A 14,506-nucleotide genomic window follows, 5' to 3' on the forward strand; every position below is an offset into this window, starting at 1 on the left:
CTCGCTTTTCTAACTTTGTGATTTTGCCCTTAACTGTAGCAAAGTCAACGCGTTTTTGCCCCTGGTCAACGCGAATTTGCCCTTGTTTTTACCGTTGACCAGGGGCAAAATCGCGTTGACTTTGCTACAGTTAAGAGCAAAATTACAAAGTTAGAAAAACGAGGGCAAAATCATAATTTCACGTCAAAGTAGGGACAAGAACACAAGAGCCCCAAATTTAAATACCCTGAGATTTCAGTGCATGAACTGAACCAACCGTCATGTGTGTGTCTGTTCCTGTTTAGATGGTCAGGTATGAACCCGGGTACGCCTTCAAGGAACTGAACCCGGTCCAGTGGCAGTGCAGCGGCACACCCAAGGTAATCGCTGCGTGCCTGCATCGCAAAGATGAACCAAAGTTCCTATCCGTCCTCATGTCAAACATGGTGACTCCTCTACCACGCACTGCACATTCTCAGGTCCTGATCCCAGTGGCTAACGGGAGCGAGAAGATGGAGGTGCTCGTGACCGTCGACGTGCTGCGCCGGGCCAATGCGGACGCCGTGGTGGCGTCGACCGAGGGCGGCGCCGAGGTCGTCGTCGCGCGCCACGGCACGAGGATCGTCGCCGACGCGCTGCTCCACGACGCCGTCGCCGCCGGCCAGCAGTTCGACCTCGTCATCGTGCCGGCAAGTCGCGCGCTCTCTGCATTGCTACTACCCTGCTCGATACGGTCGTCGCTGACATGACCCTGATGGAAATGTGCAACTGCATTGCATCCCTGACTATCTTGCTCACGTGGACCAGGGTGGCATGCCCGGCGCGAAGACGCTGGCCGGCACGGAGGCGCTGCTGAAGGCGCATGCGGCGGCGGGCAGGGCGTACGGCGCCATCGGCGGCGCCACGGCGCAGGTGCTGGAGCCGCACGGCCTCCTCGGGGGCAAGAAGGCGACGACGTGCGCGTCCACGGCGGACCCCAGCGAGTGCGGGAGCAGGGTGGTAGTGGACGGGAACCTGGCCACGAGCGGCAGCCCCGGGACGGCTATGGAGTTCGCGCTGGCCGTCGCGGAGAAGCTGCTCGGCCCCGAGGCGGCGCGGGAGGTGGCGGAAGCCCTGCTCTTCGTCTGACGGACCACGGACGGAGAGGAGCTGTGCAGTGCAGGGCCCGGTCGCACTTGCCGTCGTGTCACCGAATCGTGTTTGATCCTTTGCAATCAAGATCATGGAACGTGGCCACCTTCCACGCTTGGTAGCATCGATCCGAAAACATCGATCTCGTATAGTAAAATCTCAAAAAGTATCGTTACTTATAGAGGTGGTACTTGGACTGGGCCATGCTGGCTCGGTTTAGTTCTTTTGTGCTTTGTGTCACTTCGGATGGTGACTTCTAAACGTGCAAGTGCAAGGCATGTCGAGCACTAGTGCGTGCCGTAGTCTTTGCTTGAACCAAAGCATGATCTGTGGCACCGACATGCCTTCATATATCGTGCTGATCCTTATAATATGTTTATTGGTTTTCTTTATCCACTCGTGATATATAAAAAAATAGTGTTCTAGCTAAGGCATTAAGCGATAGTCCCTCTTCAAACAACTAATAGCAGGCTAAATTAGACTATAGGAGCTAAATTGTATATATGAGCAAATAGCTTGACCCTCTAGTAGCTATATGAGAAAATTTGCTCATTGGTCACCATCCTAATTTGATACAGACTTGAGAAGGGCAGACTGGAGGACGGAAAAAAAATAATACCAGCGTGGAAAAAGAGGTAGAAAAAAATATGGCAGAAAATTTATTTTTTTATTATTAGGTATAGATATAGATGATATTTTTTTTAATAGATGGAGTAATAAAATTCCCAGCTTTACGTACATCCTCCTACAATGTCACGACCTGATCCGTGCCATCGTGTCACCGAATCGTGTTCGCCGGAAACGTGGAAACGATTATATCATATGGCATAAAAAAAACTTTTTTGATTAATTAGAGGGATAAAAATCCTAGCTTTGCGTACATCCTCCTCGAACAATGGCACGACTGATCCCTTCGCGTGAATTAGGGCCATTTTTTGACATGTCAGACTGTCATAGCTTGCGGACAACGTGCATCAGAGAAAGGGTTTCCAAATCATTCTCCAACAAAACTAAAACTAGGGCGTTCGAAAACTTTTTCTCATGTCTTAATACAAAGATACGTAAATCGTAATTGAGAAAAAAAAACTAGAAGAAATAACATGCACGTCGCGTACCTACAGTGCAAGCCCTCGTCACTGTCCAGTGTCCGCACCACACAGGAGAGGAGAGGAGAGGAGAGGAGGCAGGGGCACCGCCGGCTGGCTGCTGAAAGCGAAGCGGCGTCGAAGTGATGCACAGCGCAAGACCCACGAGGACACGGCACACGAGTTTTACGCAGGAAAACGACGGTGACGGACGACTCGTTGACACCTGGCGGCCACCCCCGCCCGCCGCCCGCGCCATGACTGGTGACTCAGCTCGCGACGAACCGAATCCGCAGCCATGTGGTCCCACTCCCACGACGGCAACTACCAAAAACTACTGGAGTAGAGCTAGAAGGCAGTAGCCTGATCTCCGGACACCCGGAAGGAAAGCCAAAGCGGCGGAACGCGCCAGACAAGACGGATAGAGACCCACCTCTCCCGGAGACCAGAGTCCGTCCCGCTCCCGCACCGCCTTTCCGCCGAGTAACAAGGCAAGAATCCCGCGGCGAGGGTCGGCGATTCCGGATGGCCGCCGCGGCCGCAGCGTCTTCGCTGGTGAGGCGTGCCGCAGCCGCCGGCGCAGCCTCGCGCGGCCTGCTCCTCGCCCGCGCCTTCGCCTCGGGAGTAGGCGCCGGCGGCGGGGGTGAGAAGGCCAAGCGGGTGCTGGTGCCGGTGGCCGCCGGCACGGAGCCGGTCGAGGCGGCCACCACCGCCGACGTCCTCAATCGCGCCGGCGCGCGGGTCACCGTCGCCACCGCCCACCCGTCCGGGGACGACGGCCTCGTCGTCCAGGCCGCCTACGGGGTCAAGCTCGTCGCCGACGGCTGCGTCGCCGACCTGCAGGGGGAGTCCTTCGACCTCATCGCCCTGCCGGTGCGTACGCGTTCCCCTCCTCCCTGGCCACTGTCACCGTGCCGTCCGTCAGTCTCGGCCCTGTTACGCACGCTCTCAGATTGCTTCGCCCTCCTCTCTTGCATTTGCTACCTCGCCGTTTCGCGCTGATGGTCAGTCGATAAATTTGTGTGCTGTAGGGAGGAATGCCTGGGTCAGTTGGTCTCAGAGATTGCAAAGCGCTCGAGAAGATGGTCAAGACCCACGCCGAGAATGGGGGCCTCTACGGCGCCATCTGCGCTGCGCCAGCGGTGACGCTGGCTTATTGGGGCATGCTCAAAGGCCTAAAGGTGCGCCATTGACCGGCATTCTGTGCGGTGGTTCTGCTTGGAATTATGTACCGTGCTGAGAAACTGGCGGCTTGTTTTGTTATTGCAGGCGACCTGTTATCCGTTGTTCATGGAGAAGTTCACTGCAGAGGTGATCCCTGTGGACTCGAGGGTTGTGGTCGACAGAAATGCCGTCACCAGCCAGGGTCCAGGAACAGCGATCGAGTTTGCTCTTGCCTTGGTGGAGAAGCTGTATGGCAAAGAGAAGATGGAGGAGGTTGCTGGGCCTTTGGTAAGCTACATTACAAGCCATGACACTCATCTATCTCTTTGCTATGTTAAGAACATGTGGATTCCAAATAGCTGATTGTATGCCTTAGTGGTTATTGTTCACAAGGAAGCTCAAATTTGCTAAATTACATCTATAGTTATTTTTTATCAAGCAATTGTGTTACTGATCTGTGGTTTCATCCAACAAGTTACAGTGTTGGCCACATTAGAATTTTGTTTAAATCTGACATGATCTACTACACAAGTACTTTCGTTACCTGATGATTGCGCAATTGTTATCCTTCAGTACTTGCGCCCTCAACATGGAGCTGAATATACCATAGAAGAGCTTAATTCAGTTGAATGGAAATGTGGTAGCACACCTCAGGTATGAGATGGAACTGAACTTCATCTGGAAACAAAGAAAAAGATCGTACCCATTCATTTAGGCTACTTTCTCATTTTCTTCCTCATGGAACTCATGTGATTTATATCATTGCTTCTGATAAGAGTAACTTATTTCAGCCTGCTTTGAACTATGCTCCCCATGTCCTCCAACAATCTTGTTTTGGCTCACTTTAACAATATAGCAATCTGCCTTAAAACTGTTACTAGTAATCAGTTATCGGTGATTACTGAGTCATAGGAATGTGGAAAAACTTTTGCAGTAATATGGGAGGGGCACTTTTTCTTTCTTCCTACATTTCGAGATGGAGGTGCACAAACTTGTGTACATAGTAGGATAGTGACTAAGAACAACGACCTTCATGAACCACTTTTTCTTTTTGGTATAAAGTCATAAAGAAGATGATCGTATGGCGTATATATTTTACATGATGCTATTTATATTCTGGATACGCACTCAGGAGCTCTGCCCTTCATTCCCTTCATTAACAGAGAAGAGAGTTTTCAGCAGGAACCAGTATAGTCGTATTTCTAGTTTCTTCCTGTGGTGCCCCTGTGATACTGAAACCAGCTGGCTGATTGTGTTTGGGTGGTGCTGTTTCAGCCTCACCTTTGTTTGTATACCTCTTTTCTCTCTCAATGAAATGTCACACGATGCATAGTTCGAGCAAAAAGAAGGCTGCTGGCAATGCTAACTTTTTTTTGTATGATCCTAATGTTTTCCAATTATGGTGTCTTAACCTGAACTTTTTAATATTTGCTGATGCTTTTTCCTTTTATGTGTCTCTAGGTTCTTGTTCCAGTTGCTAATGGATCAGAGGAAATTGAAGCCTTCAATTTGATAGATGTGTTGCGTAGAGCAGGAGCAAATGTTATTGTTGCATCAGTGGAGGAGAAGTTACAAATTGTGACCCGTCGCCATAAGTTTAATCTAATTGCTGATATGATGTTGGATGAAGCCACTGAAATGCAATTTGATTTGATTGTCATGCCGGTATGTGGCTGCTGAGTTATTTTTCAAGGTGCATTTAGGGTCTCTCACTGACTAAAGCATTTTATCTGTAAACAGGGAGGTTTGCAAGGTGCTCAGAAGTTTGCTAGTACAAAGAAACTTGTTGACTTACTCAAGAAACAGGCAGAATCAAATAAACCATATGGTGCAATATGTGCCTCTCCAGCTCATGTGCTTCAGCCGCACGGTCTACTGAAGGTACTTTCCTCTGCCCCAATGAACATATGCGCTTGTTAGCGTTCGTCCAACAATCCATCCTCAGTTCAATACCATCGACATTAATGCAGAAAACCAGGAACAAAACTTATAGTTTCATTGAAACGGTATTAGTGTATGAACAAAAAGCTGCGAGGTGTATTAACTTTGAACAACATGTGTCATTGTAGGGCAAGAAGGCGACAGCATTTCCACCTATGTCACACCTGCTCACAGATCAGAGTGCATGTGAGCATAGGGTTGTTGTAGATGGTAACCTTATCACCAGTAGAGCCCCAGGCACTGCGACAGAGTTCACCCTAGCCATTGTTGAAAAACTGTTTGGTCGAGATAAAGCTGTCAGTATAGCAAAGGAGTTGATCTTTATGTGATATTGCACTGATCTGGTGGTGTGAGAAGTATAATAATGTGGATAAACATACCAGAAACCTGTTAGTGATGCTTCTGTCTCTATGCCTGAACTATTAATAGCCACCTGAGGATTTCAGTTGAATGGTACTATTACATCACACTGTAAACTGTGAGCCAAGAATGTACATCTTGCATACCATAGGCGAGAAGTCCTAGTAAGAGCAGTGCTTGTATGGACCATTTCTTTTCCCTATAATACAAAGATATGCAGCTCTCCTACATGTTCAAGAGAAAAAAAAAAACTTGTAAATACTTGTCCTGTCCGTTCAAAAAAACACAAAGTGGAGGTGCTGCCTTCCCACCACCCACCTGCTCCGCCACTGATCATGGATTTACACGAAGTTAAGAAGATGTTTGGTCAATCAAGAGAGCACAGGACACTGGCAGCAATCTGGTCTTCGTGTCATGGTAAACTGTACTGTAAGCTATTGATTTGATAAGCATTGTACTCTTTCCAATGTACGAACTCTTTTATCCTCGTTAGTACTGCTCTTCTTTTTTGTTGCTGTTATGTGCAGTTTTTAGATGTAGGATTCAGATAGGGAAAACAACAACGAATATGTACAAGAAGTCAAAGTATACTCTTGAGAGCATTCTGTTCAGCTTGTCCCTGAAATGTCATTTCTTGACTTGGAATCCATTGCATCCTCCAGAATTCTTTAGAAAAGCTTAGGTGGGTTATGATCATTATTGTCACTTTCGCATCAGGAATACTAGTTTGTGGATGGAAATAACATAATCATAAAGCTATAGGAAAGTAGCATCTTTCCCTTTTGTTCTGAGTGAGAGCGATAAGTGGCTGCAGTCTGCGGATCACTTTTGCTTTGGCGAGTAGAAGAAAATGCGGTGTTCTAACCAATCTATGATTAGATCCCTGCAATAGATGCCTGTCCCATTCATATACCTGGAAGTGGATGAAGGCTCTCTGTCGCACTATATGATAACCCTCCAGTTGGTTGCAACTGCATATCACTTGCACTTTATATGTTGTTTAGCATCCCTCTGAGTTCAGATCAGCATAACTTTGGCTAGTAAAGATTTGTCCCTTCTACCTTTCATGAAACGGCCTAGTTTCAAGGTCATTTTAGCACTGAGTCTGTGGAGAGAGTAGGTTGTGAAAAAGGCTGTAATAGTTAAGTAACTATTGGAAACTTCATAGAAACTTCGTTATCGATATGTTTACTCAGCACTTGTCATAGTGACGAAATTGACAACAAAAATTCTGGTGACTCATGCTTGATTTTTTTTTTTTTTTTTTTTTTTTTTTTTTTTTGCGGCGACTACATCATATATTTATTTTATTTCTCAAAATTCCCATTGTTAGACGGGTTTCTCTCTCTCCTTTCATGTTAAGACATTTGATTTAAAACTCACTTAGTAGTAAAAAAGATTTATCACTGCACTGGAAAGAGATATTGAGTACTGCAGTTTGTGAGTTACAACAATAATACAAAAAAAAAAAATACTTCACTCTTTTATAATCTGTCAATGAAGAATAAGACATACTCTTACCAAGACTGTGCCCCTGAAATTATTAAGTGGAAAAAACGCAAGGCTCTCCGAGCTCCAGGTGTTCAAGATTGCCGGTGGCTAACCCTTGTTGCTATCACCTTTGAGCTGTATAGCCAATCATTTTGAGAAAATTCCGTGCGTGCCACTGAATGATTCCACAATACCAGTAAAACCACTGAATAATTGATCTGGACATGAGTGCCATCGAAAATGCTCTTATGTTCTATGTGTGCCACTACCGTCTATACTGCAACAAACATCAGTTATCCCCAGCTTAAAAAGACACTTATGCCCCTCATTCGTAGATGTGCAACAAAATTCAAATTCTACGTGCGCCACTGCATGAATAATGGCATTGCTGTTATTTTGGCTGATATAAATGCATAGACAATAGTGGCTCACATAGACAGTAGCAACATATCATAGAAGTGTCTTACATAAGTTCTAGGTGCGCATATTAAAGATAGCCCATGTTCACTTATCAAGTCTTACATAACAAACATGACAGATCTCTAACAGTTCCACAGAGACAATCCAAAAGAAGATGTCATGCAAAAGAGAACACACAGCAATTAGACATCTAGCTTCCTTTTGCTTCTGGTGCACAACGCTGGGCTTTCAGGAGTGGAATAATGTACTTTGCTTCTAGTACACATCGCTGGACTATCTTGAGGAGTAGGCGCCTTCTTCTTATCCTGCACAAGCTTGGCCTTGCCCCTCTTTCCTTTAGTCAACTTCTCTGCAGTTGGAAGCATGATTGCTAGGGCAATTGGTTCAAGTTGGTTGGAACCAGACCTTGACATCCTATAATGAGGACAATACTATGGTAGTTAGGGATAGTGAACATGTCTTCTCCATGTAGTTGAAAAGAATTACAGTCAGGTTACTTACTTGATTGAGCTTGATGATGATGATGATGGTGTCCTCTTTTTCTTGGTAACAAGTGCAGCCAACTCAATTAGTGTCTCAGGAGGGAATGTCATTGTTGGTGCAAATTGTAGAGAGGGTGCATCAATGCCCAATTATGTTATAGGTTCATTTGTTTTTGTCTTCTTAGATTTTGGAGGTCCTCTGCAACATTATTCATTTTTCATTACATGAATTGGAAAATACAGATTTACAAGAAATATAAATAGAGGATGCAAGAGTTATGAAGTTTGATAATACCTAGCTGCAAGCATGGTAGCTTTGTCTTCTGGATCACCATCTTTGCAGGTCCACCAGTGGTGTCCATGTTGCTTGCAAATTGGACATTGGTGCCTCCCTTTTCTACCTTGCCCACCTTCGGCACTGTCCTTATGCCTCTGTGTCTTTCTCCTTCCAGAAATTGATTTCAGCAATGGTGGATGCATGAAGAAACCATGCTGAGACTCAGGCCACTGAGACTTGTGTGGCAAAGCTGGAATTACCTCCTCGTATGCTAATTTTAGCATGTCAACTGAGAAGTAGGAGTCCACATAATCCTCAAGATTCTGACCTCTAATAGAAGTGATCATAACAATTGCATGATTGCAAGGCTTTCCTAAAACTTGCCACTCTCTGCATGTACAAGTTCTCTCCTTAAGGTTAATAGCATACCTGTATCATAAACATGTAACCAACAAGGATTTAGATTAATTAAAATAAAACCAGCATTGCAATTAGCATCATAAACATGTAACCAGTAAGGATTCAGATTAGTTATAATAAAACCAGCAATGTAATTAGCATACCTATAACCTGAACCACCCCTCCTTATCACTTCTCCAATGTCATCTGAACCTTCAAGCACATCCATATCCAAGTTTCTGCTCCTCTCCTTTAGGTTCTTCACAATATGGGGTAATATTTTGCCATCCATCTTCCCTGCAATTTTTCTTCTTTTATTCCACTTGACCATGAGCTTTTGCCTAATCACATCCATAAGATCATCTAAGTTTTGATCTTTTTCAATCTTGATCCAGTTGTTGAAGCTCTCAGCTAGATTGTTAGTGACATAATCTACCTTGGAGAGAGTTGAAAACTGGCTTCTGGTCCACAATTTGGTGTGATTTTGCCTTAGATACTTCACTGCAGCAGGTTTAGCTTTAGCCATTGCATGCCAATGCTTGTTAAAATAGTATGAATTCCAAGAATATGTAGCAGGCCACAAGTTCTTATCAAATACCTTCCCATGTGAAAGGATCAAGATGCCCAAGAGGGGGGGGGGTGAATTGGGCTAATTCTAAATTCTCTTGCAATAATCAAATCCTACGGATAGCCCAATTAACCCCTTGTGCCTAGAAAAGTGTTTATATCAAACTAATGCACAACAACCTCGTAACCTAAGTTCCAAACTTACTCTAGCAAGCAATTCTATAGATGTAAAAAAAACAAGTATTGAATTGCTCAAAGTAAATGCTCAAAGTAAGTGCTCAAAGTAAATAGAGAGAGAAAGAAATGCGGCGATGTTTTGCCGAGGTATCGGAGAGTCGCCACTCCCCACTAGTCCTCGTTGGAGCACCCACGCAAGGGTGTAGCTCCCCCTTGATCCGCGCAAGGATCAAGTGCTCTCTACGGGTTGATTCTTCGACACTCCGTCGCGGCGAATCACCCAAAGCCGCTCACAACTTGAGTTGGGTCATCCACAAGCTCCGCCGGGTGAACACCAAACTCCCAATCACCACCAAGCCGTCTAGGTGATGGCGATCACCAAGAGTAACAAGCACGAACTCTCACTTGACCACGCGAAGCCTAATGAGAAGATGGATGCACACTTTGCTACTCTTGATTTGCTAGTGAGGCTACTCTCTTGGATTCTCAAATCACAAACACCTCACTAGGACCTTGCTCTTCTTGGCACTCACAAACGTGTTTCTCAGCTGTTGGAATGAGCAAAAGATGCTCCACTCATGAGTGGAGCTACTATTTATAAGCCAGCCTGAAAAATGAACCGTTATGAGCCTCTGCGGGACGACCGGACGCTCCGATCGCTATGACCGGACGCTCCGGTCAGTTCAACCCACGAACAGTTTTCAAGTGATGACCGGACGCTGTCAGGGTCCGGTCAGTACCGACCGGACGTGTCCGGTCGCTCTTGGATGCTTACTGTAAACGACCGGACGCTGGATACTCAGGGTCCGGTCACACTGACCGGACGCGTCCGGTCACTTTTTCCCAAGTCTGGACCCTTACTGGAGTCGACCGGACGCTGGCCCTTAGCGTCCGGTCACATGACCTTCCAGCGTCCGGTCACACCAGACTTGATCTTCACGGTCAAATGAACTGACCGGACCCTGCGACCAGCGTCCGGTCGCACCGGAGCCAGCGTCCGGTCAGTGTTTGACCCTCCATTCACTTCCAACTTTCGAACATATGTGAATGAAGTTTGCTCCAAAGGATCTTAGGCATTCATAGGAGCTACCTAGAGCTAGTTTTAACAAGTGTGCACCACACCTAACTCACTAGACTCAACTAGGTCAAGCTACCCGTTCATACCCCCCTTCATAGTACGGCCAAAGGAAAAACAAAGTCCTAAACTACTCCAAGTGTCTTTCCAACTCCAATTGACACTTAGAACTAGTTATCCTTAACCTTGTCGTCCAACCTTTGAAAACCGAAACGATTTCCATTGTAAGGGCATGACAACCTCGATTGCCCAATCGATCTCCATTACCATGACCTAACTTAATTGTCTCTGCAAAACACACGTTAGTTATAGTAATCTTGTATTGACATTAATCACCGAAATCCAATTAGGGGCCTAGATGCTTTCAATCTCCCCCTTTTTGGTGATTGATGACAATACCACCTCGAGTATGTTATGGAGTGAGGTTTTTGACAGGCTTGGTTCATATAAGCTTTTGTCAATAAGACCAAAAGAGTTAGTTACGCTTATATGACCCAAGCCAACATAATGTACTCAAAGAATATGAATTAAGCATGAGTACAAATAACAAAGCTCATTTGCTTCGAAGTGTAAACGCGGAAGCAAAAACAAATGAGCATTACACAGGTGATATGACATATAGATAAAGCAAAGTAGAAGTCACACATGTCAAATATCACAACCACGTAGATAGCACTATCACATATATATAAAAGTATGCATGAAAGTAAACACACGAATGCATAAGTAATAGTGTATCACACAAATAAAACTCCAAATGTATATAATAAGCTAATACTAGATAACTAGCTCCCCCTAAAACTCGCTCCCCCTAAGTCTACATACTCAAACCCTCTCCCCCTTTGGCGTCAAACACCAAAACCTAGGGGTCGGACGGCGGGGCTGTAGCGGATGAGTCGGGCGCTGAAGTACGTGGAGCAAGATGGAACTGGGCGCCATCATCATCTGACCTTAAGCTCTGAACTGACTGACCCTCTGAAGCAGGAAGTGTCGCTGAAGCGGTCTGGGTCTGAGCTGGGGCTGGTGCTGCCTGTGAAGCTGCAAGTATGTCTGTCGTAGGATCTGACGAGGCGACAAACGAGGGGAGCCTCTGAGTAGTCATGATAGCTGGAGCTGCTGTAGATGGACCAGCAGTATGCATGTGAGGCGGAGTAGGCATGCCAGTCAACTCGCTGAATGATGCTCCAAGACTCCTGGAGACTGATGACTCAAGCACGAATAGTGAGGAAGTCGGCTCTGGTGAGAAACCCATGTGATAAGGAGTGAACTGCGGGGCTACACTAGGTGAGGCTAACCACTGGGACACCTGTACAGGAGGTGAAGGAAACTGAGCTGGAGGCTGTCCCTGACTCTAAAGCCCGATGGGCTGTACTGCTGGAGTCGTCGAAGTGGTAGGAGGCTGTGCAAGCTGGGGCGAAGTCTGTGGCAGTGGGATCCCAATGGCTGTCACTACATGCTGCATGAATCCCATGAGCTACTGCTGCATAAGTAACTGCTGGTGCTGAAGGAGCTGCTGCTGCCGCTGAAACTCGTCCTGACGAGCCTGAAACTATGCGAAGTTTGTAGCTGTCTCCTATGCCTGTCGTGTCTGATCCTGCTGCATCCGCTCAAGAATAGCAATGAGAGCGGGGTCTGTCTGTGGAGCAGGTGGAGCAGAACTGGAGCTACCTGCCTCTGCATCGTGTCTGCGTGGAGGCATCTGAGGTATAGGCTGGTAGTCGTCGTTGGAGCTATCACTATACTCGCTCACCTCCTGCTGTGCCTCTAGCTCCTCCTCCTCAGTGGCTGCAATCCCTCTGATGATCTCATCTTGCTGAGCTGCAGACTCTGGCACGTCGGGGCGACGGCTAGGCTGACTGGGTGCCTGAGGAGTGGCGTGTCTGATCCTCTGTGATAGGTTGTAAGCTGGGAACTCTATAGTGGCACCTGTATACTCATCCATCATGCCAGGGGGCTTATCAATCACAACTCTGCGGATGAGGAACGTGATCCAGTGAGCATAGGGAAGCTACCTACGACCCTTGAATCCCTCAAGCTATAGTATCCTCCATCTCTGAAAGAAGGAGGTCCCAGATGTCAAACACTGTCATCTGCATGATGGCATTGAGAAGCCAGAGCTGTAAGCGAGTCAGGCCCTCCCTGTATCCTAACCTGAGAAGCAGTGTCCTCCTGATGATGGCCTCTAGTATCCTCGCTGTAGGAGTCAAGTCACTGGGGTTCCTGCTCGACCCCTCACCAAAAGGCTCCTTGAAGCAATGCCGCACTAAATCTGTAGGGGGCACCTGCCCTCCATGAGGACACCTGGGAGGCTCCTGATGTCCATAGCAAACCTCATGCATCTTTACAGGCTGCTCCTGTAGTCTCAGTATCTCTCTGGCCCTGCTACTCGTCACTCTATAGTCTTTGCCGTTGAAAGCAAAGTGAATGAATCTGTGATGTGGATCAATGAAGAGTGAGGCATAAAACTGACGGACCCAAGAAGGTACATATATCCCTGTCTGTCCAATCAGATCTGACAGTCCTGGCAAATATGACAAGTATTGCCGAATCCCCTCTCCGGCTGCTGCCACAATGGACTCTATCTGACAGACCCTCTGTGATCTGAACACTGCCCCACTGTTAAGATATGCATTGTAGAAATCCTCCTGCAGTGGCGTGTAGAACCCCTCAGCTGCTCTCTCATCCCTCCTCGGAGGAAACCAAACCTCAAACTCAACAAACCGCAGCTGCTGAACCTGCCTGGCTGTAGCGGCCCTCAAGTCGAGGTGAACCACTGGAGGCGGACCCTGTGGTCTGGGCGGAGGGCATGAACCCCTGCGCTGTGTAACTGGCCTCGGTGGAACTGCAGCACTGGTACGACTCGAGCGGCGTAGCTGAGGTGCCGGCTCGGTCTCCTGACTCTCCTGAGTCTCCTGGGCTGGCTGAGGCTCTGCTGATGGGGGCTGCTGCTGTGCTGACGGACCCTCCTCAATGGCAACCCGTCGTCCTGCAAGCGTGGCAGTCCCAGCTGGACTACCGTGACGACGCTCAACCTCCTCAATTGCAGCTCTGACTGCGGGTGAAACTGGCTGATCTGCAATGACAACTCCGCTGCGGGTATCACCTTTCTCGGCACGCTCTGCGGCCTCTGCAACAGCTACTGCTCTTGCTATCTCTGCGTCGGGGTACTTCCGCTTCTCGGATGTTACCTGCTTGGTTGACTTGCCTTTAGATCTGGCTGGCTGGCGAGGCGGGGGCCTCCTATCATCATCACCTGGGCCACCACCAACATTCTTGGTGCGAGCCATCTGAACTGACAAGATGGTGAACTGCCGCTGATGAAGATTAACTGTCAAACTGCCACTTTCGAGGCTTGGCCTCGATCCTTACTCGCGAGCTTGGCTCCGAGTTAACTGCCAACTGCCAGACGAAACACAACGGAACCGACTCGCTGCACGATAGAATAGATGGATATACAAATAAATACCATATATCTAATAGATGCGAAATCCTAATAGAGAAAGCAATGTAGATGCGAACTTGAATCGAGTGGCTTTCTACCTGACGATCAGCGATCCGAGAAGAGATAAGATATCACGCGGGGGATCCTCGGAACCGGGCTAGGGTTAGGTCAAACGCCCTGAATGCAATTGGGAATCAGTGCGTTTAGAATTTGATCTAGGTCACAATTGTGGAGATCAAGAGTGAAACACAAGACTTGCCTTACCAATCAATGGGAGGGTAGGGCAAGAGCACTTGACGTGAAGACCGGCAGCCTAGCAACGGTGGAGCGGCGAGCTTGGGCGCGATGCTGCAGAGGCGAGGCAGGGCTGGAGCTCGGCGGCGCTTGGCTGCGACGGGCCGGTGGTGGCGCGGGGCAGGGGCACGGAGGTGCGCGGCTGGGCAGGCGTGGTGGCGCGCGGGACTGCGGCGCGTGGTGGCTCGGCGAGGCTGCGGTGGCGCGCGGCTGGCGAGGAGG

At 47.8% G+C, this 14,506-nt stretch overlaps 2 protein-coding genes across 3 annotated transcripts; both read left to right on the top strand.

The window, feature by feature from the left end:
* The first annotated feature begins 284 nt into the window (after positions 1–284).
* Positions 285–1,276, top strand: LOC136531014 (protein DJ-1 homolog B-like). Its single transcript, XM_066523718.1, has 3 exons — positions 285–359; positions 459–668; positions 787–1,276. The coding sequence occupies exons 1-3, from the start codon at positions 285–287 to the stop codon at positions 1,105–1,107; spliced, it is 606 nt and encodes a 201-aa protein (XP_066379815.1). The 3' UTR covers positions 1,108–1,276.
* An 877-nt stretch (positions 1,277–2,153) lies between these two features.
* Positions 2,154–6,262, top strand: LOC136531013 (protein DJ-1 homolog A-like). Of its 2 annotated transcripts, XM_066523716.1 has the most exons (7): positions 2,166–3,068; positions 3,227–3,376; positions 3,465–3,647; positions 3,933–4,013; positions 4,821–5,024; positions 5,100–5,240; positions 5,429–6,262. In XM_066523716.1, the coding sequence occupies exons 1-7, from the start codon at positions 2,721–2,723 to the stop codon at positions 5,627–5,629; spliced, it is 1,308 nt and encodes a 435-aa protein (XP_066379813.1). In that variant the 5' UTR covers positions 2,166–2,720; the 3' UTR covers positions 5,630–6,262. The 2 variants fall into 2 exon arrangements, with proteins under 2 accessions (XP_066379814.1, XP_066379813.1); XM_066523717.1 differs by lacking the exon at positions 3,933–4,013 and having other exon boundaries at positions 2,154–3,068.
* Positions 6,263–14,506: the final 8,244 nt, after the last annotated feature.

The sequence above is a fragment of the Miscanthus floridulus genome, unplaced genomic scaffold, assembly GCF_019320115.1.
Source record: "Miscanthus floridulus cultivar M001 unplaced genomic scaffold, ASM1932011v1 fs_261_1_2, whole genome shotgun sequence".
NCBI lineage: Eukaryota > Viridiplantae > Streptophyta > Magnoliopsida > Poales > Poaceae > Miscanthus > Miscanthus floridulus.